This window comes from Pundamilia nyererei, unplaced genomic scaffold (genome assembly GCF_000239375.1).
Source record: "Pundamilia nyererei isolate P.nyererei 1_Seehausen unplaced genomic scaffold, PunNye1.0 scaffold00034, whole genome shotgun sequence".
In the NCBI taxonomy this organism is placed as follows: Eukaryota; Metazoa; Chordata; class Actinopteri; order Cichliformes; family Cichlidae; genus Pundamilia; species Pundamilia nyererei.
The window spans coordinates 1,861,234-1,887,447 of record NW_005187435.1 but is presented as its reverse complement, the minus strand read 5'-3'; the positions used below and the strand labels follow the sequence as shown (position 1 = coordinate 1,887,447).

Below are 26,214 nucleotides of genomic sequence, written 5' to 3'. Positions count from 1 at the left end.
TACAAATATAGCCATTTTATTAATGACTTGGAAAAAAGCTTAACAACACAAGGGATACATGCATGCAGGGAAGTTATTATCCTATTATCCTCCTTTTTCCACAACACACATTTCTTACAGTTTGGTACTGAATACAGATGTGAAGCGATAAAATCAATTTGTGTATATGCTTGTTTACACCCACACTCACACACACACACACACCTCAAAAAGACATTTTCCCCTCAGTGTGACTTGAATACTAACAGTATTTTATCCTCAACTTGGCACCTGCAGGTTTAATCTTTTTTTTTTCCCAGGGGGGCTATATCTGTTTAAATAACCAAATATAAATTATAGTTAATAATAATAATAATAAAGAAGGAAACTACATAAATGAGGAACACAGATTACAGTTCAGATTTGTATGCATTAGTTGCATGACCACATTTTGATTCAATCCCGGGACAAAACACAGAAATTTCAAATTTCTGTCTTTTATAAAGTACTAACAACATTAGTAACTCTTTTGAACTTTTAAACCCACTTTTCAACATAAAACTGACGCCGTTTTCATCCTTCTAGAACACTGATCTTTGATTTGAGATTAGGAATGTGTGCTGCCAGCAACTACAGAGTACACGAGGAACATGTGTAAACAAAAACAAACCAAAAAACAAAAATCGAAAAAGAAAAACATAACAAAACCGAAGTCGCTACGTGGCTCTAGTTTTAAAGTATGCTTGATGTTCCTACAGTCTCCCAAGACGGCAGCCTCGCCGATAACACTAACGGAGCTTTCCTACACACTGATTAAAAAATAAAATTCAGAAACTCTCAAAGTTCAATTAACTGGTAGGATAAGGTTCTTATTCTACAATCGAAATAAAAAAACAAAACCCTACTGCCCCATAAAGAGGGAGAAAACAATGATATAAAGAGAGAGAAAGCACTGAAACTAAAGCGGCAGACTGCTGGATATTCAGCCCAGTTTGTAGAAGACGCTCCTGGGTTCAGTATTTCCCTCTCTTAGACTTGCGAGCAGACTGCTTGCTGCTCTTGGCCCCCTTTTTCACTGCGGGCTCTGCAGGGGACGACTCTGCGGGTCGTTTGGATCCACTCTTGGCTGCCTGCTTTTTAGCTGCAGGCGCCTCAGGAGGCGACTCTTCGGCCTTGGAGCGCTTGGACCCGCTCCTTGTCGTCTCCTTTGTGGCTGTAGGCTCCTTGGGGGGCGACTCCTTGGACACAGGTCGCTTGGCCCCCCTTTTGTTTAGCTTTTTAACAGCTGGTGTCTTGGGCTTTTTTGCAGGGGCGCCTCTCTTGACAGGTGTGGCTTTAGATGGCGATTCGGATTCCTTCTTAGGGGCTGGTTGTTTTTTTCCCGAGCTCTTGGCCGAAGATGCTGCTTTCTTGGCTGGAGACTTCTTTGCGAGCGAACGTCCTCTGCCTTTAGCTTTTGACTGACTAGCGCTCGAAGATTTCTTGGTTGGAGGAGGACGACGAGCCTTTGGTGGAGGCCTCTTCGGAGGTTTCCTAAGAGTCGTTTTAACAAAAAGCAGTTGTTAAAAATAAATAAATAAAAACAATTCTCCACTTGAATTGTTAATCATCGTGGGATGGACGGCTGTCATTACAAAAGACTGGACTGATATATGGAGTAGGACCCATCTTTAAACGTTTAACTACAAGCATGTAATTAGGAGTCGAGCTGCAACAGGTATATGCACCTCTTACGGGCCGGGGCTTCATCCTCAGACTCTTCCTCTTCTTCTGATTCTTCCTCGTCTTCGTCTGAAGATTCAACTGTTCGCCTTCGCTTGGTCGGAGGTGCAGCATCTTTCTTTGGAATTTCTTTGAACTTGTCTGGGTACAGGATGGTGGGACTAAGGAGGGGACAAGAAAAAAGGATCAGACATCAAGAAAAGAAAGAACAAAGAATTCCAGAAGCTGCACAGACAAAGCTCCTTTATCAGACAGAAAGAAAAATAAATTCAGTATTAAAGGGTCGGGGATTTCCAGATGCAAGTGAAATACCTCGGGTAGAAAGGGAACGACAGCTGGTAGGTCCCGTTGAAGCCGTGACCAGTAATCTGCTCCATCCATCCGAGTACTTTACACTTTGTCAGGGTCCTCCGAAGATTGGCCACTAAAGAGAAGAGAGGAGAAAAAAAAAGTTCTGCTGGTGACGCCATTGTTGATGCAAAAAAAGTTTTAACTGAAACTTGTGCTATGTGTGTTTGAGCTGCTGGCTAATTTTTTAATAAAGAAAAAAAAAAGAAGAAAGAAAGAAATTATAGTCTTAATCAGCTGCAGATATCAGATAGTCGTGCAGATCCTCCATCATCCTGAACAGCAGCTGGTGACGGTAGGCCTTGATATGCTGTGCAGATGGTGATGAACTCAGCTCAGTTCTCCACCGCCTGCAGGTTCTGAATGGGTCTCAGATAATATGGAAGAACTACCGTTTGCAGCTGCAGTTCACGGTGAAGGAGTTTAAGTCCACAAAACAGAGAGACCGCAGAATGACACTGAGAACCTCAACAACAGCGACCCGTCAGTCTGCTGTTAATGAAACATGGCTAGCAGCAAATTAACTTTCAAAATAAGAGTGAGGGGATAGTTTACTAGCAAAACACCAAAATCATTGCAGAAGGCTTGAAGGGCTCAGTCATAAGAACCAGGTTTAAAGGGTTCACCTGCTGCATTTCTTGTGATTTGTTTAAAGAGAAAGCGAGTGTTGTGTCTAGTTGTAGTTTCAGATGGTGCAGCGTGTGTAGATAAGGCACCCTTACTATGTCCATGTAGTGCAATCGGTCTCAGGAATCCTGTTGAGCCACGTAGGATTACCTAACTTACCTAACTGGTACTCCTTTCTGTCCTTGTTGGCGTCTAAAAGGTATCGCCGTAGAGTTGTGGTGCTGCAGGTTTTCGGTTCATTCATGGCTGTGATAGCAGCTGTGATGGCGTCCTCCAAAGTGCCACCCTTGAGCAGGACCTTGTTGCCGGTACGCTTCAGCTGGTGGGTAGAAGCACTTTAGGAAACAAAGTCTGCAGCTCTCTCACGTACAAAGAAACAACCTGTCGTTTACCTCTATGCAACAGTATAAAAGAACAATGAAGCCCGAGCTGGCACACTGACTGGCTCTGTGGTCCTGTCTGTGACGTGGAAACAAAGCGGGTCCTGAAATGTTTAGGTGTTAGTAACTGGTGGCAACTGCTACATGACTATCTCAGATAGGTCCGACTTAAAAAAAAAAGAAAAAAAAAAAAAGACATTATCTAGAACTGCTCTATTTCATTTTCTGTTAACAGAAGACATTTTTTTTGTCCAAGGAGGCCTTTTCTTAACCAAAAATTAAATGTTTGTTTCCCATTAAAAACAAACAAACAAATGCATTCCTCTTTTTTGAGCAAAACAAAGTGTTAAGGAGGAGACTTACCTGGAAAGTCCCCCTCGCTCCTTTCCCAGTTATTTGCTCCAGTTGCCCTTTCTCAACAGCCCTCACCAGGGCGGACTTCAAGACTTCTGGCCTGAGGAGTAAATCATCTTCAGCTTACAGCTTTTAAACACAATACAGTTAAAGCAGTACCGGTATGTCAGTACAATCATTCCACCCTGGAAAAACAGTTTAAATATTTAAAAGCCCAAAATTACCATGACATTCCTGCCCATGATGAGTGTATGGCAACTTCTGACCACAATGGCACAACCATCTTTTATATACGAATTAAACGAGTCAATGATAAAGAGCACCTTGCATCTTGAAACAACATTAGACGGAGAAGAGGTGATACGCTGCACCTGTTTTCGATGTTAAAGCTGGGAAAGTGCTGCTCCAGGTACTTCTTGATCAGGTTGTAGGAGGCCTCTTTGGGCTCACAGAGCCGAGTGATGATGAGAGGAAGAGCGTCTCCCAGAGACTCCTGCTTCTGAGCAGCTTTCTAAAACAACATCCATTTACAGACATGACAATTACAACCAAACATATCCCAGTCTCGGGGAAAAATGGCGAAAAGGAAAATGCTGACACTACACGTTAGGCCCATATCAAACACTTTACCTTAATTTAAAAAAAAAAAAAAATGTTTAAATCTCCTGCAAGTGCGTCTCCTTGGGGACCATCTAGACCACTTCCTTTGCAGTCACCAATTTCAAAATTGTACCCTGGAAGTCTCTGATGATTTGTATGTGCAAAATGACAATTTTCACTCTGCATTTCAGCAGAAGACCTTCTCCACATCTCAAGGTGACAAATCAGCTAACGCTCACGCTTCATAGCCATCCAGTCGCAAGTTACAGACCAAGAATTTGTCCTTCTCAGAGTGTCAATCTGCTCTGGCTTTGTTGGGAGAATCCCTTCAACATTAATTGTGGCATATACAAGTGTGCTGATGATTAGAAACACTGGACCCCCCCCCTCATTCTCTTACAGAAAGAATGAGAAAAATATGCATCAAAAATGAGGAAGTTGTCAGATCAGGGCTTCTAACAAGCATTTGTGATGCAGAAGAGTACCAGGAGATGATCGTTGAGGTGTAGTCACCTTTGTTTTACCTACCAGCTGTAGTGCACATGAAGTGGGCTTAGAGCAAATCTCACAACTGAAATGATTTATAGCATTCATATACATGCTACATCCAGATACTTGGCTCGACGTTAGGACTTCAAACACGGGGAAACTGCTAACACTCAACCCTAAGAAATTCCCAACACCTATAAAGTATTAAGACTGAGCATCTTGCAAGTTGTTGTGACGTACCTTAGACAGGGGAGTCTGCTTCCCAATGGCGAAGGTCCCTGAAAGACCTTTCCCCTTCAACTACGTGAGAGAGACAGTTAAAGCACAAGTAAGTAGACTTAAAACCACAAATCCTTGAGAAAAACAGAGCACTTCTGACAGTTTCTTGGCTGCTTCACCTGCTTGATGGTTCCCTTCTCCAAATGTTTCTTCATGGACTTCTTGATGAGGAACTTCTTCCTGTCAAGCTCCATCCCTGGGTATTTTTTCACGATATATTTCATGACAGATTGGTATGAAACTCCAGACCTGTCATTGCAAGACTACAAAGGAAACGGACAACGAATAAATAAATAATCGAGAGAGCGGCTGTGTGCCGAGAGATTCATTTTACAGCGTTTGCACACACCGTGATGGCTTCAATGAGGATGTTATCCACTTTGTTCTGAGTGCCAGCAAAGTTGGTAACAGGGACCTTTTTGCTCGCAGTGACGCTAGCCCACGCCGGAATCGTCCGTTTCACCTTCTTGACTTTAGACTTCTCGTACTTGTAGCCATCCTTCAACCTGTTGCCAGAAGCAGCAAGACACAATTTCAGTCATGACGGTTGATTCTTTAAAAGCGATATTTCACTGTGATCGTTACCACCCTTATCTTTATCACATCCTCACCTTAGTAGGAGAACATAGCAGTGTGTTGCGCACTGTCCAGCCGCGCAGTCCTTGCATTTGTCACTTTGTCCGTTTGTCACCGACGGGAAAGACAAAATGAAATTTGAGAACATCTGTCTTAATGACCACCATGGTAATTTGACCCTCACTGAATTGCAGTGCTAATGATCAATGTGCAAAAAAAAGAAAAAAGAAAAAAAGGTGAAGGTCTGTTTTGGCAAGGTTTGGGAGAGGAAGAGGAGGAGGCCAAAATTCTATGTTACAAAAGCTAAAGTTTATAGGGGGAGAAAAACAAAAACAAAAGAGTCCGTAAAGGCTTGCGACCAGCCCAAAAACCGTGATCATCAGAGCTAAACTAAAGTGCTAGATTTTATTAGAAATGTGAGTATATATCACTGATCACTTGGACTGGGGCGTTAGAAAATCCTCACACTGTTACGATGCCACTGTCCTCTCCTCCTGGACTCCTCCAAGACTGCGCACATCTGTCTGATGGCTATGATGCAGGGAATGAATGTGGATGTGACAACTCACATCTTTTAGAAATGCAACACTGCACGAGAGGAGCAGTCTGCAGTTATCCAGCAGAGGTAAGGATAATATAAACAGATAAAAGTGCTATCAAAGTGAAATATCGCACCGTTCACGCTTGCAGACTATCTTATGGTGAAACTCACTCTTTCTTATCTTTCCCTTCTCCTTCCTTTTCCGCTGCAGCACCGTCGGCCTTTTCCCCGTTCTCTGCGGGCGCCGTCTTGCCCGCAGCGCTGCCCTCGTCGCCATCGGCTGCTGCGGCTGATGACGCGGCCTGCTCCTTTTCGGTAGCGGGCGACTCCTCCGAGGAGGCTTCAGGTTCTGAGAAAGCATTAAAAATAAAACCTTAAAAACACTATACCGCCTTTATTTTTCTTCATAGTGTAAAGCTGATATTATTAAACTTACATAAAAGTATGACTCGAGGTCTTTAAAGTTTTTAATGAAAAAATAAAACTGGAAGGGAAAATACTGCATTACATAAAATGCAACATTAGTGTATTTTTTTTAATTAAAAAAAATAAACAGGAACATAAAACAACATAAAAGCATAATGAGGCTTTAGTGCAAATGTGTGACAAATCTGCAGGATTATGAGTCAAGTGACACAATTAAGATGATATATTTTGAATTACTTATGAGACAAAACTAATACTAAAACATTTTAAATAAAACACTAATCATTAAACAACCAAATCTATATGAAACTGTAACTATATAATATAAATGTGAATGTATAACTGCTATAAAGTATACAAGAAACCTAAATTACTCTATTTTCCTAATAAATACTGGAAAAAAAGAACTGGAGATGAGTTTTGCTCGTTCTGTGTTGAGAGAATGAATGATTGGTTGAAGTTGAACACTGCGACAGATGCGGCTGATGGCTGGCAGGGGGCGGGGCCAGGGTTTGACAGGGTGCAGGTGGAGGACTACCTCACCCTTACCTTTCTCTGCTGCAGCGGAGGGGGTCTTCTCCTGGGTCGGAGTCGCTGCTGCTCTGCGAATCGGCATCACAGGAGATTTACCTGAAGAACCAGAAAAGATCATGAGCACAACCATTGTTTGGCTTTGTGAGTGAAATTTTTGATATGTAAATTTAATCACTTCGCAAAAAAAACCCCAACTACATAAACCGTACTGTACCTGTGGATCAATGAAGCTGATATTTACCTGACAAATAGCTGTTTTTGTTTTTTAAGTTCTTTGAAGTTCGCCTTTTATAAATTAGTGCATCCGTAGATTTTATTTATTTTACAAGTAAATTATTAGGATTCAAGATGTGTTATTAACGGTATGTTTGAGTAGTTATATCACCAATTTCAGGTAATTTCTTCATGTCCGTCAGGTAAACAAAACATGCTAAACTTAAATCTACAGAATGAGTTCTGAGGAATAAAAGATACAATAAAGATTTATAAATTTCACACTGCACATGTACAATTATTACAGCTCATAAATATCTGTTAATACTAGTTAGAAATTGGATAGGACTGTTGGTTTAACTGGCTTCACTGGTTTGAGGCCCATTTTGTGTATGCACAGGGTTAAAACTGCCGCTGGTGCCAAACCCCCTTCATTCATTGAGGCCTTTTATCCCCCAACTGAAGAAAAGGTGCTGTTTGCTTTTCGCAAAACGCTGAGCGCCTACAAAACGGCGCAAAGCTTGCCCCGCTGATGGGTCAGTCTCTGCCAACGGATTTCCATCACGTCCACGGGAGCCAGAGGACGAGGTGCCAGGATTTTTCAGCAGTTTTCGCCATTTTGTCCGTCGGTTTATACACACAATAATGGCGTCTCACAAGGCAGATGAAATTCATTCCAGCTGCACAAAGTGAAAACCCCCGGCTGCTTCCCGAACCGTATCCGTGCAACTGCATGTTTAGCAAACAATTTCTCAGCACGCGAGCCAAACTTACCTTTAACACGTCGGGGAAAACGGAAACACTTTGGGCTAAATTTCTGCACGATCCTTTATTTCGATTCCTCTGTTTACGAGCCCCGCCCCGTTAGGACTGCAACGTGCTGCGTCACGACGCACAGCGAAGGATTCCCACCGTCGAGGCTGACCCACCTCCACCTCTATCCCCCTTCTCCACCCACACAAAAAGCAAGAAGAAAAAACAAAACAAAACAAAACACCAAAACAAAAGGAAAAATCTCAAAAGAACAAGATGAAACTGCTTGATACAACCGTAGAAATAATAATAATAATAATAATAAATACAAAAAACCTAAAAAAACCTAAAAAACAAAACTATGATCAAAACCCCCAAAACGAAACAAAAATATCACGTTAAAAAAGGCTTTGTAATAGATTTCTATCTAATCCCCTTAAAAGAAATAAACAACACAAAAACAGAAACTGTCTAAAACAAATACAAAAAATAAAAAATTTAACAAAAATAAACTACAAGCTTGTTAAGAAACACAAAACAAACAATTATAATCATTATAGTTTGAAAAGACAAAAGGCATAACATCATTATGTCACTCTGGATTTGAGTTTTTATAATTTCTTAATTATTATTAAGTCAGAATGCTGTTTTTCCTGCTTTTTTGTGAATTTTCTTTGACATATCCTAACAAAAACTTCATGGAAGATGTTGCTTATTTCACAGCTGAGATATCCTTGAATTCAAGAGCAGTTTTGGCCACACAGGTAAATCCTGAAAAGTGAAATCAGAGAAAGTGTTGCTCACATGTGTGACGGGATAATGCCTGGATGGACAAAGCTATAATTTGTGGGATCTGTAGTTTTTGAAGGGAACAATGAAAATGGTTATCTTGATTAATGCTCCGAGTTTACTCTCCATTAAAGTGGCAGACATCCAACTTTAATCAGAACAGTATTTAGATTTTGACGAGCCAGACAGATTAAAGAAACCCTTCAGGGGAAAGTGAACAGCTAAAAACAAACACGTTCTATTACAGCTAATGGTTTCATGATGCTGCATTACAATGTGCTGTTGCTGTAAAATCCGCAGATCGTTTTCTTAATTGCTTGTTTTCTCTATATCAGTCAGTTTTACAACACCCTGGGGTTTCTTTAAATTGTTTTGTCAAATAAGCTGAACATTTTCTAATTTAGGCTGCACCATTTTGCAAGAAAAAAAAAAGACAAACCTCAAGTGATAAACCATTCCCCAGAATAGCAGCCAATAAACTGTCATTGACGGATACAAAGAAAAATGGCTGTAATTCCTCCACAGTAAATGCAATACTTTTGTTAAACCCCTCACTTCAATCCTGTCTTAATTGTTTAAAATCCAGTACCGGTGCTCAAAAACCTATGAAACCTGTAACAGTGACAAGAGAATCGACCTCATCGGTGAACGTGTGTCAAAGTCATTCATGCTAGGAGTGTCGCCTGCTGCTGTTAATCTAACCCAAGCCCTAAAAGCACATGTGATGACGGGTGCGTGACGTAACAGACGTTAAATATAAACGTACGAATGTTTACATCGAATACGAGCATGAGAAGAAGCGCTGCAATGATTTCAACTTCCCGGTGGCTCCAGGGGATTCCAGCTGCTTCTTCCTGGATTTAAAACTGTTTTTCTTCAAACACTGGCTCAGTTTATTAGACACACACACACATACACACACGCGTCAAAAAAATAATCTGGCAGCCCACCTTTCCCCCCAAAAAGAAGAGACGAAAACACGAGAATAAGCACTTTTTTAAATACCTTTTTTTGTCTTTAATGTATTTACAAGCTTTAATCTGCTCTGTAGGTCTGAAGTGTTACAAGCATGTCATGTTCAGCGACTCTGGCCATTTGCTTTTTGAAGTTGCTCATTCCATCTGAATGAATCTGGTTTGTTCGTCTACGTTTGTGTGACAGTTCGACTTGACTTGTTCGCTTCTTGAATGCATACCTCTACCTCTCATGAGGTGTATGTACATATCAATGCAGAGCAAGCCAAGGCTCAGGGAGACACTTCTTGGTTATTACAAGATAACCTTTGACCTTGGACAATGTTAATAGTTCCTGTGCATTCAACTCCTCTTTTTTTTTGCTTCCCCTTCATCCCAAAATAATTTTGCTTTACTCTGTTTTAAACCAAACAGTGTGGAATCCGGGGAGGCTGTTTATTTCACAATTATTATTTTGTTATTATAATTAATTATATTGTTATTTCTGCCGTCTTGTTCTCATTGTGAGCATCTGCAAATGTTAAATAACTTTCATATTTGCAGTCCTTAAAAAAATAATAAATTAAAGAGTCCAGAACCTATGTATCTTTTAAGTCTCTTCTTAAAAAGTAACAAAAGAAAAGTAAGTTAAAATTTAAAAAAAAAATATTTTCTATGTATAATACAGGTATTTAGTGCTTCCACCGTTGGGATCCAAACTCAAAATGGCGGCATGTTTCAGAACCGTACCGCAGAAAAAAATTCCAGCCGTAAACATGTCGTCCTGCCCACGCAGCCATTTTGAAAGTTTGTTCTGCTGCGAGGATACAGTTCTACTAAGTCGCGTCCCCGGGTGTCTCCCTCGTCAATTATCTTCAGACTCCTCCTCTGCCTCGCGCAGCCAGGTGAAGAAGGCCGTGACGGACTTCAGGGCCACGCCTTTGCCCTGCTCCTCGGCCGGGTCTTTGCTCGACTCCCACTTGTAGAAAGCGTCCTCCGAGATGACGTCCTCATCATACAGGCAGTCAAAGAACATCCTTAGGAGGTCTAGAAGACAGACAAATATTCAACTGTCACCTTGTTTGACAAGTTCTTTTCGAAATTAGGTTAAAGTTGAACCCTGTTCCTTTTCATTCTAAAGGAACTAGAAAATAAATTTAAAACCAGCCAAAAAGAAACAAGACTGATTGAAAAGTTACATTAACACAGTGAAGCCTTCAGGCAGGCAACTTAAACTACACACACACACGCACACCTGGTTGAGGCTGTAGCCAATAAGCTTATCCGCCTTTGTGACTTAAAGATTAGGCGTATTTTGCTAAATTTAATTCGTTTTTTAGTCGTCAAGACTTGAAACCAGCAAATGAGCACAGAAATTAATCAGGAAACAGTTTACTGAGGTCACAAATACAGTCAGCTGAAGACCATTTTCCCCCCATACACATTCTATATAATCCTGCCTTTTTGCAGCTAGAGAAGATGCCCCCTGCTGGTCATTACAATGAATGCTTGTTAAGGCAATACCAACTTCACCACAGTTCCATTTTTCATGCTGTTTCAGACTTAATCAGAGTCTTATCTTCTGTCACTGCTCTGTTTAGGGTGTATGGAATGGTACAAGACCGTAGGCTTGCAGTTAAAAATATAAAACAAGGTAGATGGAAATAATTTTTTTATGACCGTAGTAGAAAGCTACTGAAGTCTAGTGTTTTGTTCTTGGTCTTGTTTGGTTATCTGTGAGTGTTTGTGCACCTGTGCATGTAGTTTATGAATGCAGCTTTATATGCTTTATCTGACAAAGTGACACTCTAACCTCTTGTCTAAATACAGTCACTACTAGTTTTCATAGAATCAACATAAGCAGTAAAAAAAAAATGTGACCATCTTTTATATACAGTCTATTGCAAACCCTACCTAACCCATGTTGACATAACTGCAAGATATATTTCCTTGAAACACATTATATTATTATACCTTGAGAACTAAACTGCAGTGAAGTTCTCATCAAGTTTATTTATGCAAATCCTCCACAGAGAAACACTGAGACTTTTAGTTCAATCATTCTTTACCTTGGAAACAGCCACTAACTATTAAGAATTTACTTGTAAGAACTCTGTGGTGAGATCAAGTTCTTTAAATGAATAAAAAAAATGTCTTAATCATTACATGTACAGCCACTTGTAGCCAGTATTTGAGCTCTAATCAGCAATAACAAAAGAAAGGTGCTAGTAAGGAAAGCTAAGAGCAGCAGGTTTTATTAGTTTTATAAACTATGATGCAGAACTTACTTGGAGGCTGATCGAGGGCAACGATCAGCGCCTGAAGTGCATAAAGTGCTTGCAGCTGTCGCTCAGTGTCTGAGTTAAGGTACTTGAGTAATACAGGCAATCTCCTCTGGATCATGGCCGTGTCCACTCGACAATTGGTGTTATCATCTGTACAGCAAAGCAGGAGGCAGAGTGAGTGCATGCTGAGCCGGCCCGCTCGCAATTTGGCAGAGTGTAAATATTGCAATCAGCGGTGGGATTTAAGCAGAACAGAGAAGTGTCTTCTCCAGGTGGTGGAGTGGCTTACCTTTCACTGCTGCCTTACACACAGCTGTCATCAGAGCCCTCAGGAAGGGAGACGAGCTCATCTGTGTTTCATCTAGATTTGCCTGGGAAACGGAGCAGAACTAGCTGTCATTGTCACATGACTCCACTTAGCAGGTAAAAAATACACTGCAACCTCACATAACTTTGCAGCAGCACATGTTTTAACTATGTTTTCCCCTTAAAACCATGTTTGGATTGCGTCCTCTGCTCAAACACTCAACTTCAACCACACCAGGATTATATTATACTCTGTATCAACACGTCACTTAACACCTACTTGTCCGCGAATGATCTGATACTCTGTTCTACTGTTCACCATATTTGCACAGTGTTTGAGTTATTTTCTGACATTTTTAGTAGTGAGTGCAGCTGTACAATGGTAAGTGGCAAATGGGTTGCATTTATGTAGTGCTTTTATCCAGAGAGCTTTGTAATTTCATACACACTGTTTGCTCAAAGCCAGGAGGCATGCTGCTGGTCTGACCATCATGAGTAACTGGGGTCAAGGAATCAAACCACAAACTCTGGTATTGGTGGACTTCTGAGCCCCAGCTGTCCACTTCTGTAGAGTCAGGTACTATAAGAGCAGGCTACATTAAAACAGTTGGCATGGCTTCTGGTTCTATCGTCATTCGAGCTGGCTACCTCAAGCTCGGTCTCCTCAGACATCTTTAACACGTCGTCCTATTCATGTATTAACATAACAGGATAAAGATGAAAACAGGAAAAGTAAGAAAAAAAATACAACTGAACAACAATGATGAAGCACCACGAGGTGCAGCGCTCAACATAAGAGAACAGAACAGAAAGACAGTGGAAGGCAGAAAAGTCACAAAAACGTTCAGTCCTTATATTTATGTCTCTTTTTAATTGCACCAAAGGCTGTAAAAAGGCACATTTTCAGAATCCTATATCTAAAAAATTAAAGCGATGGAAGAATAAAAAATGCAAACACCACGTCTGTTCTCATTCCATACTTTTAATTTAAAAAAAAAAAAAAAAAAAAAAAAAAAAAGCAACACAGCAAACGACGGCCTGCCGCTCCTCCCTGCTTTTAGCCACTCGGTCACACAGTTTGTGTGATGTTTGAGCTCCTGAGTAACGTCGCTTGTCATACCTCCACCCAGTCAAAAATCTGCTCATCACTGGCCATATCCTCCAGGAGGAGTCTCTCCAGATGCTGGCTCATCTCCTCAGGAGACAAGATCCTTTCTGGCTGAGCTGCCTCAGGATTGGAGCTGTCTGACTGAAGAAACTGGAGTTTCTGTTGATGTGAAAATGACAGGAGAGGACAAGAAATGAAAAGGTGATGAAAAGGGGGGGAAAAAAGGTTTTCCTGTTGTCTGTTTACATAGTTTTCTATAGAATTCCTAGGTAACACCTGATGACATCATGCAGATCTCAAAAAACAGCAACACATGAGCGATGAGGAAGCAGTGTGTAATCACACAATGAAAAAAGCTAAATTTTTGGACCCTAATGTTAACTTCTATCTGACCTAGTGACCAATGAAAGAAATCAAAATGTTGTCAAGTCTGAGCCTGACACTAACCAACCTGTTGTAAGATGAAGGCCTGGACATCCTCTCCCTCTGGAAGAATGTCGGTCCAGTTGAGGCCAGATTCCCTCCATAAAGAACCTACAGTCCTATGGCTCTGTGGAAACACAACAAGACAAAAGTTAAACCTCTCCCCTCACACACATCTTCTTGCATTTTCAACATTTTGAAGGCGAGGATAAGGAGCATAGATACTTACACAGATATATTATTCATTAGTCCCTAATCTTCATTGATTAAATGTTACTGAGGTCATGAGAACAGATAAAAAACAAACAAACAAAAAAAGTAAAAATAATCATAAAAAACAACAATATAACATCTAAGCATTGCTTACCATGTGTTTGCATAGTAAGTGCAGTATTTCAGATATAAGGATCCCAGCTCTTCCCACAGGAAGCAAGGGTTTGCTTAATTCACTGCAAACAGAGACGAAAGAAATTGAAGTATACATGTTTTTCCCCCTGTCACACACAGATTTGTTTACAGCAAATGTGCAATCAGACCAATTATTTAAACACATGTGCAGATGTAACCCTCATGTTTTTTTTTTTTTATATGTCTGATGGAAGGTAATCTGAGACTAAAGTGTAGATAAATTGGTGGCAGAGGTGAATTTATTTCTGAACAAATGTAGCAAATCTTTCATTTTCAGTTATTTGTACCTAAAGAGCTCTTTCATAGAGAAGCCCCCCTCCTTCAACACAGGGCTGAGCAGCTCAGCCAGGTACAGCCAGATGTGAGGAATGTCGATGGCCATGTCGTCCGCTTGCTCCAGCGTGTCTGCAAACCTGAGAAAACAAAGACAAAGAGAAGACCAAGCAGTGATTAGATGTGACAGTGCTTCAAACTTTATTTCCACTTTAATAAACAATGTTAAAAATACTGCAATGTGCTTTTTAAAGGATATACTTTCACTTTAATGTGTATTTCCATTGCAAGATTGGTCCAAAATTTCAGTGCCAAATAAATCAAATAATAAAAAATGGTTAAGAAGAAAGTAAATAGAAGAGTTCTAGTGATCGATTGAGTATTGGCCACTAAGCAAGTGAACTGACCCTTTGTAGAACTGGGCCTTGGGCACGGTTCCCTGCTGCACCAGCTGGAAGAAGAGCTGGCCCATGTGGTCCCGTGTGATCTGACTGCGCTCTAGGGTCGACTCCACCCCAACGCGCACAAAGATGTGAAGCTGGGAGCCCAAGTCAAGCTCGTCCACACACTGGATAGCCTCCTGCAGAAAATGAAGATATATTGTCAAAACTGATTCAGCTGGAAATTACTGAAAAATTTAAATACTGAAATTTTCCATTCTAGCAATTATAAATCATTAAAATATCAAACACGGTTCATTATCTTACCCTGCTGGTGGATTTAAACTCACACAAATCTTGGTTAAAGCTTACAACATATCTTAAAGGGGTATGAAAAATACAAAATGCATGCTTGCCTTAAAGAAAATAACTTATTTAATCATGAATGAATCTTCTGGAAAAATCACTGTTAATATTCATGTAAAGCAGAAGCTTGCTGATGCGTATTAGAAGTTGTGCACCGTAAACTTCACCTACTGCTCGTGAATGTCATACCTTGTAATCGTTTATGTGTAGAAATTCGTCAATAATAGACTTGGACTTCCTCTCGATCCCCTCCTCAGACAGGGCTGTTCTGTCTGGGGTCTGGACCACTGGCTCAGGTTTCACTGTAAGCATATAAACACAAGTCCTAACTTTGCCTTTTGGTGGAAAGAACCGATGGCTGCTCTAAAAAGTAAGTTCAACACACCCCACAAATCTTCTTCTTATCTGGATTGAGTTACATAAACACTGACAATCAGGATAAACAGTCACACGAAGGTGGTTGGCAAATAGACAATTATACTCAGGGATTTCTAAACCTAAGCACCATATAGCAGTATAGTGTTAAAAAGTGCAGAATGAATATCTGTGTGTGCTTATAGTGTTTGAAGTTTTCATTCGTATTGAAAAAGTGCTTTATAAATAAAATCTATTTAAAGCCAGGAAGGAAAGCTGGCTGTGCAAGTTAATAGACTCATTACTACTGACTGATCATTAAACCACAGGAAAATCTGACTACATTAGCCTACAACACTGTAAAGCACATCAAGAGGTGTTAGATGACCTTAGAAATATTGAAGTAAATAATTCAAACTGGTAAGTAGGTTTACTACTTTTATATAAAGTCAACAAGCAAGTATATGGTAATACAACCCTAAAAATGTAAACAGGTTTCTTTTAATACAAAACTACAAATTTTCTATAAAATGCACCAAATCAGGTGTTCCTGAGAATTTAAATTTCCTACCAATGCTCATTTAAAAAGACCTCAGACTCTCTCACTATCTGAGTATCAATGTCCAGGAATGATAGGTATTTGATTGATGGAGCTTTTGTACATGAAATGTACCCTGGTAAGAAGTGGGCTACCTTGTTAACACCAAAAACTCAGGGTTTCGCTTGTTTTCACCTGAAAACTGAATGAAATATGTAAACTGCAGAGGCTGAGCAGTGTTCTCACCAGGCTCCCTGACTCTACTGCGCTCCATCTCCGTTTTGTCCTCCGTGACACTCGGTCTCCGGGGCTCGGCTCCCTCTCGCTCACGGTCTCTTCGCGGCTCCTCTGGGTTCGGACTTTCCAGCAGCTCTTTAGAACTTCCTCCCCTGATGAACGGTCCGGGCCGTGCTGATGGCGCTGCAGAGATTAGTGGCTTGTCACTGCGCTCCCTGCCTGTACTGGCACGACTTTTTGTGAAGGGGGGAGGAAAAAAAATCAAGTCAAACATGATGTTGCTCAATAAAAGGATATTCGAGAAATCAGCAGACAATCAGGAGGAACAAATAAGAGCTGGTGTTTTTTTTTACCTTCCTAGAGTTCTCCTGGAGTCATATTCTGGGTTCTGGGGAGGTGTAGTGGAGGGCTGAGGTGAGAGTGTCGGCTGCAGTGCAGAGTAACGGTTCAGGCCAGTTGTCCGTGACAGGTCTGTAACAGGAAGAAGAAAAATTCAATTCAATTCAATTTTATTTATATAGCGCCAAATCACAACATAAGTCGCCTCAAGGCGCTTCATAGATAAAGAGAAAAAAACCCAACAATCATATGACCCCCTATGAGCAAGCACTTTGGCAACAGTGGGAAGGAAAAACTCCCTTTTAACAGGAAGAAACCTCCGGAGGAGTGATCACATTTGGTGTTATTAAATCTCAGTTCTATGCATTCCCTACGGCAAAGAAAGACACGGCTCAAAGTGGTCTAACTTACAAAATGATCTTTAATTTTACATATTCCGGAATATGGAGACCCGAACACACTAGCTCAGGTCTGAAGCACAAACAGGAAGCCTAGTTATTCATATAGACGTCACACAAACTTTAAGTTTCGATCAAACACTCTGCTTAGTTTCACTTTCTGCCTGCAGTTACCATGCTCTGCAAAAACATGCAGTTTCCTGTCAGCCTGCGACCTAGTCTCAAAGCTGGCCCTCTCTTATACATAATACAATATAGTCAACAAAATAAGCATTAAAATATATATTTAAATCCCAACAGTGTCAAATCAGCCAGAGTGCTGATTCGACTCAGTCACTATGCAGCATAATCTGTCCATAGCAGCTTTAAAAGTCCAGCCAACCCCCAAACGTATGGATGCCACAATCCACTTCGGCCCTGAAAAGCTTCTGTCACCCACCTATACTTATCATTTCATGGTTTTCATCTGCAGGTCCCACTCTTGTAAACTCCAGAGAGCCCGAGAGTTACTGCTCCATTACTCAGCAACTAATGAGCAGACCATTAACTTTAACTACCCAACAACCAAAAGAAATAAAACAGCAGTGGATCAAAAGCTATTCAGATACATAAAGGATATGAAAAAATGTAAAATCAAAGCTTTCTTTTATTAGCTTTGAATACTTTTGATTGCAAGTAATTCATAATAAAACATTTATGGTTATTTGAAAGACCTTTCCAGGTCAAACAGCAACACCTTCCCAATTTACCAGGGGGAAAAAGCAACACATTGGGAATCACAGCTACACAGTTTTTCCTGCATACAGGAATGTTTGGCACTCCCCAAAGAGGTTTTATACAAAGAGGATAATACTGTCACTAAATCTAAACTAAACTAAAACTAGGCATTGCTACAGATGGTTACTGAGACATCTGTGTGAAAGTGAACCGATCATGCTGATGCACACTGTCACCCACCAAAGGCCTTGAACTCACAAGCTGAACTTTTTTTTAAATATAAATCTCAATTTATGGAGAGAAGTGTTTATGCCTGCAAAGCAATGCTGCTCCTAAGGTTGAATTATTTTGAACTAAAAGTGCTGCGAGTGCATTGCACTGGGGGGAGTTTTTGCCCTGAGGACTTTGAGCGCTGTCAACGCCGAGCTTCACAGGATTTGTATAGAAAATTGATGCTTCCTGTGGAGACGGAGCCTAACAGCCACAGGTCAGAGCGTGGAGAGTGTGGAAGAAAGCAGTCTTTGTTTTCAAAAATTTCACACAGTACCTGCTCTTCATGCATCCTGATGCTTTTACTGTGACACATCTGAGCCAGCTGCAGCTACAATCTCACCATCAGACCTGATTTTCGACATTTTTGGGGGGCCAGTCACAAGGCACTGAAGATGTATTTCTTATCATTTCTAATGTTATTCCATCGAGTCTCACTGACAGCCATTTATTGTATTTGAAAGATGTTTGTACATTGCCAAAACTGACTTAGTGTCAATAAATCAGCAGCTGAAAGTGAGCGATGCTCCAAACTTTGCCATTTTGGTGTTTTAGTACAACTAATGAGCCTCTGAGACTCGAGATGAAAAGACTGTTATGACGACCACAGTTTGTACAGTGTGCTCAGTTCTGTTTTTCCAAGTTTTGCTAATGATGTTATAGCTTGTTGTGGCATCTTACCTGAGTCGCTGGCTTTGGCTCCTCCGCTGCTGCCCTTCACCCACGTGACTTGAGCCCGTGGGCCGAGCTGGATCTTCTCATCCATCTGAGGCTGCGGGAACACAATAATTCAGAAAAAAAGCTTCACAATCTCTGCCTTTAAGCTGGAGAGGAGCAGTATTTTAAAGGGACAAGGAAGACTGACAGCTATAAGGCCAAAGGAAAAATGTAACGTGAGTGTCAAGTGAGTATCCAGTTAAATGCGGCTGTAAATGACGATAGCACCTAAAATGCTGCCTCTATACCAGACAGCTTCTGGGATATTTGGTTCTCTCTTATAGACTAACAGTTAAAACTGCCAGAGTGCTTCCAGCAGAGGGCGCTCCAAAAATGAACTAACTTCTTTTACCCAGCAATAGTTATAGTTCCATCAGGATGTCAGTATATGCATAACTGAGCATGTAGAGTTATGTAGATGGGAACAGGGGACATTGATGTACTCGGCCCAGTTATGATTATCCTTAAGAGTCATCTTGAGTCTGCGTAAACAGTTATCTTCTGTGTGCAAAAAAACACCAGCCAGCTGAAAAGGGGCTTTAACATGAAATGAAAAAACCAAGCACACGTTGAATGGAAAACAAACTTGTCACAACATGAAAACCATCCCACAATTTGTTTATATTACAATGCAGAATTGAGAAAGTTCAGCCAAGTCTGAGAATCTGAGAGAACAAAGCAGCCGCCCATTACCCACACACCATCAGACCCATTACACAACATGCTGCAACAAAACACTGTCGCCGTCTATGACAGGTTTCTAATTAGAGCTCATTTCTGATACCTCCACCATCACTGGTGCCTCCTGAATTGACGGATTCACTAACTCACGGGTTTTCAAACCTTTTCTAGCATGCCCTTTTTTTGAGGCCAAATTTTTTTAAACCCATACCCTGCAATTTTGTTTAAAAACTATTAACAAGAATCCAAATTTAATTTTAGTGAGAAACAAAAAGTCTGTACAACAATCTCGTCTATCCTGCCCTCCAAAATTACATTATTTTATCTTAGTTTTCCCACGGTGCTCCAAACTCCTCAGTCTGAGAACAAGTGATTTTGCTAACTGTGAGGAGAAGAACTAATCAACATAATGATGATTTTTCTTAAAAAAAAAACAACCTGTTTAGACAGTCTGCTATTTTTAGATCTCACTCTGGAAGTTCTGACCACTTGTTCTGGGTGCTCAAACCTGTGCCGAGAGCAAACATCAATTCTGTTTCAAACTGACCCCAATTTCATGTGAGGGACAGTCATCAGTGGTGCTGGCCGCTACACCTCCAGTTATGATTGAACAGTTTTCATTTGATGAGTTCAGGCCAAAGTCATGGTCTCAGGTGAGGAGTGAGACCTGGTGCATGTTCATTTTTAAGAAAAAAAGAAAAGAAAAAAGAAACATTCATCGTGTTGTTCACTTTGAATTTGTCCCTCGGGGTGAGACTGTCAGCCAGGAGTTCTAATGTAATGTCCTGAGTGATCTGAGGGGGAGTATTCACAGGAAACAATATGAACTCGATTGTCATTGTATCGGCTAAAAGTGCAAAGAAAACGGATGGATTTTCATGTCCACATCAACAAAATTTTTGCTCACCGGCCAGAGGTGCCTTCCTGCAACAGTGCCCACATGCCGAATATGTAAATTCAGTTGAAAGATCATTGTTTTGACATCACAGAGTTTACTAGTCACATAGTGAATTTTGCTGTGTGGGGGGTAAAAAAAACAAACCCCACTATTTGTACGTAAAAACTCCAAGGACTCTATTTCAACGCCACTAGAAATATTTAAATAAATTAAAAATTAAAAAAAAAAACCCAGCAATGGCAGGATGCTGGTCAGGTGACAGACAGATTTTGGAGCATGTGGAAAACCAGGTGGATTGCTGGCTGTGCAGAGCAATAGCTGAACTGAACAGAGAGTCCAGAGTGCAGAGCACTAATCTGAGCAAATAAAAAGTGAAATTGAGAGCAGAGCAGCCAAATTGAATATGTTTCTGTTGTGAGAAATAGAAGAGCTTCAGACTGAGGCCGTGCAATGTGCACAGAGGAGGAGAAAAAGGAGAAAAAGGCTGATCTGTTCACTTGAGCAAAACTCATTTTAACTTTCCAATTAGTTTCTTCTTCTTCTACCATAATTAAATATACATATATATTTATGTTATTAGTTTTGTCATTGTACTTGTTAATAGAATAATAAAATATTTAAAAATCTTTTTGTGTCAGAGAGTTTGGAATTTGAGTATCCTGACAATCCTACAGGTTGAGATGTCTCATGATGTTGCAGGCAGTTTCTCTGTAGGAGTTTCTCTTCCAGTAGAAAAAGGGCACTTACAGCATATTGAACATTTCTAAGATTTATTAAAGATTTTTCTTGTCTTTTCAGCTCTAACTAATGGCTGAAGCTCATCTCAGGCTACGACCAGCATGGGCAGCATGTCTCACCTTGGAGATCTTTGGGATCTTGTTGGGGTCGATGGTCCTGCTGTTCTTCGTCATAGGCACAGTGTTCCAGGTCTCTTCTCTCTGCCCACGCTGATCTCTTTGATCTCGTGGATCTAAGGGGCATAAAGCAGGAAAAATATAGTTCCGTGGGAATTCAGCGACAATTCTGAACATTTTTCATCATTTCAGACACGCATTAAACACATGATGAAATATTATAGGTCATCTGACAGATGGGAGGGGGTAGGGGAGCTTCCTTTCTGCTGCTGGGCACAATAGCATCTCTGTGGGCTATAGGAACAGGAAGTCTGCCTGTATACTTGCAGGCTTCCTGAGTCACTGTAGCTGTGCCGATATGACTCTAAGCCTTAAAGAGGATTTAGACTGCAGGCCTGACCTGACCGCCTCTTGCTGTCCTTGGAGAGCAGCTGCTGGTGCACTTTTCTCTGCTCTTCCTGCTCTTCAATCTTAGCCTCTTTGTGGATCTGCTCAATTGTTTTCGGGCCCTGGTCAGCTCTCCTGGAAACCCAGTTGTGCTGGAAAAGAGAGGAAAAAAAACCACCAGATTCATAAAATACACCGAACAGTGTCAGTCAGATATAAACCAACTGAAACAACAACCAGAGCAAATTACCGTATTTCCCTTGTTTTATCATGATACACAGATCAGATCACATATGAGAAGCTGTCAGTCACAAAAGAAAATCACTAATAATTTAATGAGTGACCACACCTGACAGAAGATGTGTTAACAAGGTTTTCAACTTGCGACAGCCCATCATTTGTTATTAATATCTATGTGTGTGTCTATGACGCTGAGGATGAAGGTTTTTGTTTTTAAACAAAGTACGTTCTTGCTCATTTCAATTTCAAATTTGACAGGAACGTAGCACAGCAGGGATTTGAATTTTTCCTCCTTTTCGTATGAGATGCTGACGCTGATGCAAACAACTTGTGTCAGGCAAGAGTTAAGGAACAATCTCAGCTTAATCAATGCAGATGCATCTACAGGAAAAACACAATATCAACCTTAACAGCGACACTACAGATGAGGTTTGATATATGTATAAAGCTGAACTGACAATTCTGCCTCATTTTCATTAGGCTTTTAAACTCAGGCTACAACAGCTAAACACAAACAAAAACCCATAAAAGCACCCGTCACTGAGATGCTGGTTCGGTCCAGAGACAGCAGCAAATAACAAGGGGAAAAATAAATCGCATCCCCAAGCTTTACAGGTGGATTTATTACTTGTGAACCTCTTCTTATTTTTACTATGAAGATGTTTTCCAATCAACAACTTCCAATTTCTAAACTAGACATGTTTATAGGTTTTTGACGTCTATGTAATTAAACATCTCAATCTAATCAGTTTATAAAATAAATAAAGCAGTCGATGCACGCAGCTTCTGTACAAGTGTTAAGGATATGTTTTTTAAAAACTGTGTTGCACCTTGTTAGCAAGTCAGTATCACTGGGAATGGTTTATACCCCACTTCCTGTTAACTGATTTGGTAACTGACACTCACATCAGACTCCACATAAATTTCTTCAGAGGTTATTGCAAACAGTGATAAAATAATAACTGGGCATAGTGGCATAGTAAGTGGTGCTATATCTACAAAATTGAATGGAATATACACAGTAGTATTTATTGTAGCGTCTAATGTTTTTGTGCACTGCAGTGAATAAACATCAATGCTTATTTAGAAGACAACAAACGCCAGCAGCTTTTTACTAAAGCTTCTCTTCTAGATTTCCCACAGCTTAAGACAACCTAGATTTAAGACTTATTACAACTTTTATTTTGCCATATTCAGAATTAAATTTAAAACAAACTTAATAACAAGACTGAAGGAAAAACAAAAGCACATCAACTCCTCAGGGTTAGAGATGAAACTTGTTAGCTTTTTCGATATATTTGAGGTATTTTGTTAAAGAATTTTGTAGTAAAATTTCCCCATCTTGATTTTGCTGTTAGCCAACAATACATTTATTCTGAGCTAACTGGCCACTGTATTTTAAGACTGAGATTTTAAATTGAAATAATACTTTATCAAATGCAAATGCAGACAGAATGGACATTAGCTGGATTTGAATCTGACAGTTCCAAACTCTATATGATATTTGATTGTGCAAATGTGTGAATAGCTCTTGTAATTTGATGCATTTATTGCCACTGAACATGTGACATGTGCACTGCATCTTAGACTCTCTATCCAGACTGCTTGCACACCTGTAGTGGGAACATATTTGAAGCTGACTATTTTCCGCTGTGTGCAACATGTGAGTAAAATATCCTGACCGGATTTTTCTAAAGTTTTCATCAGTTCATTCGTAAAAACAGAAGTATACAGCTAAAACGTGATCAGCACATACAAGCTTAAACAAGGTCAGGTATTTAAATACTCCAGGTTCATGTTTGTTTGAGGTTTGTTACTGTTTACTGTGTATTTTACCAGAAGGTGTAAAGATTCAATGGTGGAGTAGATATCATTTGCACAATACTAGATGAAAACACTGATATCTCACATGTTTCAGAGAAACATGCAGGAAAAATCAATGAAATAAACCTCCGTGGGGGGAAATGCATTATTAGTTCATCTAAACATGGGCTGGGTTCTCCACTGAAAACAATTATCAGAAATGCACACACTCACCAATCTCAGGTCTATAACGTCCTGTAGCATGAACCGTATCCGAGATGAAGTCTTCCTCTCCTTGACGATTTTCTCCATCTGATTGAAATATTGATCCATCCGGGGCTGATGAAAGAGACAGACAAGGTTGATTTGAGATACGAAGGTTAAATTTTCAATTTCTTTAATGGACAGCAGGTCTGAGTGACTCACATTATTTCATTCTACTGACTGATTGTTCAGTTTATTACGTGGAGCGGGACCTGCCTGACCAACCAACATTAAATGGGAACATTTTGGGACGCAGCAGAACAAAAACTCTAATAACCCAAGATGAATGGACTCAATTCGACGTAATAGCTCGCCATTGAACAGAAATGTTCTGGAAATAATGAGATTAAACAAGATAAAACTCATCTAAAAAGGGAACAATGGCTGATTTATGATCAAATTCTTTAGGATTTTATGGCTCTCAACATATTCCAGAAGCAAACAAAGCAGATTTAAGTGGTTACGCTGAGTTCATAAGATTTTTGTAAGGGTGCAGTCTTTGTGCCAATTGGTTAGCTCTTTGGTAACTTTTTGGGGAATTTCTGCTTCTATCTACAGTAATAGCCCAGTAGTGCAGAGCTGATAGGAAAGAGGGGAGGAAGAGCGAAGGAGCAGCAAAGGGCGACAGGTTGGACTCAAACCCGGGCTGCTGCATTTAAGCTTTATGGCATATGCTCACTGCTCAACCAGTAGGCTGAAGTGGCACTGTGGGGCTGGTTATTGACAGCAGGAGGAAAACACTACATGTTAAAAAAAGACAAACAAAGACCCAAATATCACAACTGTGGCCTCTGTTGTCATCATTAGGTTTGTCTAACTAAGCCAATGTTCACATTTACTGAACTTTTGCTACAAATCAACTGAAACCATGTCAAATAAAACCAAGCAGCAACTTCTGGAGCTGAAACATGAAGCCAAGGCTAAAGTGCCAAAAACAAAAATTCCTCTGTGTTGTTCACTGCTGACAACCCATGTTAAAATACCCAACTTCATAGTACTAAAAACATGTTAACAACCTAGCATAAATTGGTTGAGGCCTCTATAAAGACTTTCCCCCCTATATAACAACTTTACAGATGTTGATGTTTTAAATTAGGGATGTTAAACTCGTTTTACATTGTGGGCCACATACAGCCCAGCTTGAGCTTATGTGTGCCAGACCAGTGAAACTCCCCTTTCTGTTAGTGTAAAGTTTAATTACACATTTAATCCTTGACATATCGCAACATAAGAAAAACAATTGTGATTTCGACAGTACATCTCAGGTTTTCTTTGTGATAAAGAAATGCTGCTGCAGTAGTAAATGAAAGTCTTTATGCTTAAATATGGAAATATGGAAAATTAGAGAAAAACTTCCGGTAAGTCATTGCAGAGACTGTTCTGTAATTACAAAACAGGAACTTTTTGTTAATTCAAAGAAATGGACAAAATGGCAAAACCAAAAAATAATCATGCAATCATTCTATTTTGATGGAATCAGGCGGAAGTTTAAGACTCGTTGTTTGGGCTTCAGTTTTGTTGAGCAAAATCTTCTAATTTTAAAATCTTTCATTAAGCTGAAACACAAGCTGTCTGTGCTCGAATGTTCCACCAGCTTCCTTGATTACCTCTTCAGGCTTTGTGAACATATCAGAACAGGCATATTTCAAATACGCTTAACCTAATAATAGTTTTGCAATGGCACAGGCATCCAGCCACAGCTTCACCAGCTCCAGCATCTGTTGTTGTAATTTCAGTTTAACATAGCGAGGTTTAAATGATTTAATACACTGCAAACACCAGGTTTATTTGTCTATTTGTGACTCATAAAAACACACAACCCCCTCCCCTGCAGTGATCAATCTTTTTGGTTAAAGAGTAGGTATGATGTCAGTCTGTTGAGATTTTCCTTGGTTGACTACAGTCTAGGTGTTTTCCCTGCTGGTCAGAGGACTTGTCTTTTGTAGGGTGACTGGTACATGACAAGGATCAAACCACACATCACAGTGCAGCAGAGAGCAGTATGGCCTTTAGGTCAGTTATGTCTCTCCAAGCATCTAAGGACTCTTTCTGTGACCAGCTGAGAGTCACTGATATCTACAGGAGAGCCAGTCAGACAGAACAAAGCAGAGCATCGACTGCAGAGACACTGTGGGGATATCCCCGTTTCCTCATAACCTATATAAAGAGCTTCTCTGTTGCCTCTGGAACTGAATGTAGCCAAACCGTTGAAGGATCAAATCCCAACAGAACTTCTTTTTTCTTTTTTTGTGCTGCTGTAAACCAGAATCACCTCATCAGATTCACTTAACTGCTGCACAGCCAACGCTTACCTTGGTGGATATTAGCACAGGCATAATGATGTCAAAGTGCCATGCCTGTGTCATAAATATAAATGGATTCACCTTTGACTCTATCCATCCAAA

The 26,214-nt window shown here is 40.3% G+C and overlaps 2 protein-coding genes across 12 annotated transcripts in view; both read right to left on the bottom strand.

The window, feature by feature from the left end:
- On the bottom strand, positions 1 to 7,952 carry hp1bp3 (heterochromatin protein 1, binding protein 3). Of its 2 annotated transcripts, XM_005729700.1 has the most exons (13): positions 7,843 to 7,952; positions 6,871 to 6,951; positions 6,067 to 6,244; positions 5,390 to 5,452; positions 5,128 to 5,284; positions 4,898 to 5,041; positions 4,740 to 4,799; positions 3,782 to 3,921; positions 3,420 to 3,510; positions 2,836 to 2,995; positions 2,014 to 2,125; positions 1,707 to 1,862; positions 1 to 1,512 (listed from the first exon to the last, which is right to left on the bottom strand). In XM_005729700.1, the coding sequence occupies exons 2-13, from the start codon at positions 6,935 to 6,937 to the stop codon at positions 993 to 995; spliced, it is 1,848 nt and encodes a 615-aa protein (XP_005729757.1). In that variant the 5' UTR covers positions 6,938 to 6,951; positions 7,843 to 7,952; the 3' UTR covers positions 1 to 992. The 2 variants fall into 2 exon arrangements, with proteins under 2 accessions (XP_005729757.1, XP_005729758.1); XM_005729701.1 differs by lacking the exon at positions 5,390 to 5,452.
- A 1,648-nt stretch (positions 7,953 to 9,600) lies between these two features.
- Positions 9,601 to 26,214, bottom strand: part of eif4g3a (eukaryotic translation initiation factor 4 gamma, 3a) — a 65,325-nt gene continuing 48,711 nt past the window's right edge. For all 10 annotated transcript variants that reach the window (XM_005729697.1, XM_013909992.1, XM_005729691.1 and 7 more), the window contains 15 exons: positions 23,780 to 23,884; positions 21,516 to 21,654; positions 21,119 to 21,231; positions 18,647 to 18,737; positions 16,595 to 16,712; positions 16,251 to 16,474; positions 15,302 to 15,414; positions 14,774 to 14,946; positions 14,381 to 14,506; positions 14,053 to 14,134; positions 13,714 to 13,812; positions 13,275 to 13,421; positions 12,138 to 12,219; positions 11,852 to 11,998; positions 9,601 to 10,610 (listed from right to left, as the gene is read on the bottom strand). In XM_005729697.1, coding sequence (XP_005729754.1) covers positions 10,429 to 10,610; positions 11,852 to 11,998; positions 12,138 to 12,219; positions 13,275 to 13,421; positions 13,714 to 13,812; positions 14,053 to 14,134; positions 14,381 to 14,506; positions 14,774 to 14,946; positions 15,302 to 15,414; positions 16,251 to 16,474; positions 16,595 to 16,712; positions 18,647 to 18,737; positions 21,119 to 21,231; positions 21,516 to 21,654; positions 23,780 to 23,884 — 1,941 coding nt within the window. In that variant the 3' untranslated portion in view covers positions 9,601 to 10,428. The remainder of the gene's footprint in view (positions 10,611 to 11,851; positions 11,999 to 12,137; positions 12,220 to 13,274; positions 13,422 to 13,713; positions 13,813 to 14,052; positions 14,135 to 14,380; positions 14,507 to 14,773; positions 14,947 to 15,301; positions 15,415 to 16,250; positions 16,475 to 16,594; positions 16,713 to 18,646; positions 18,738 to 21,118; positions 21,232 to 21,515; positions 21,655 to 23,779; positions 23,885 to 26,214) is intronic.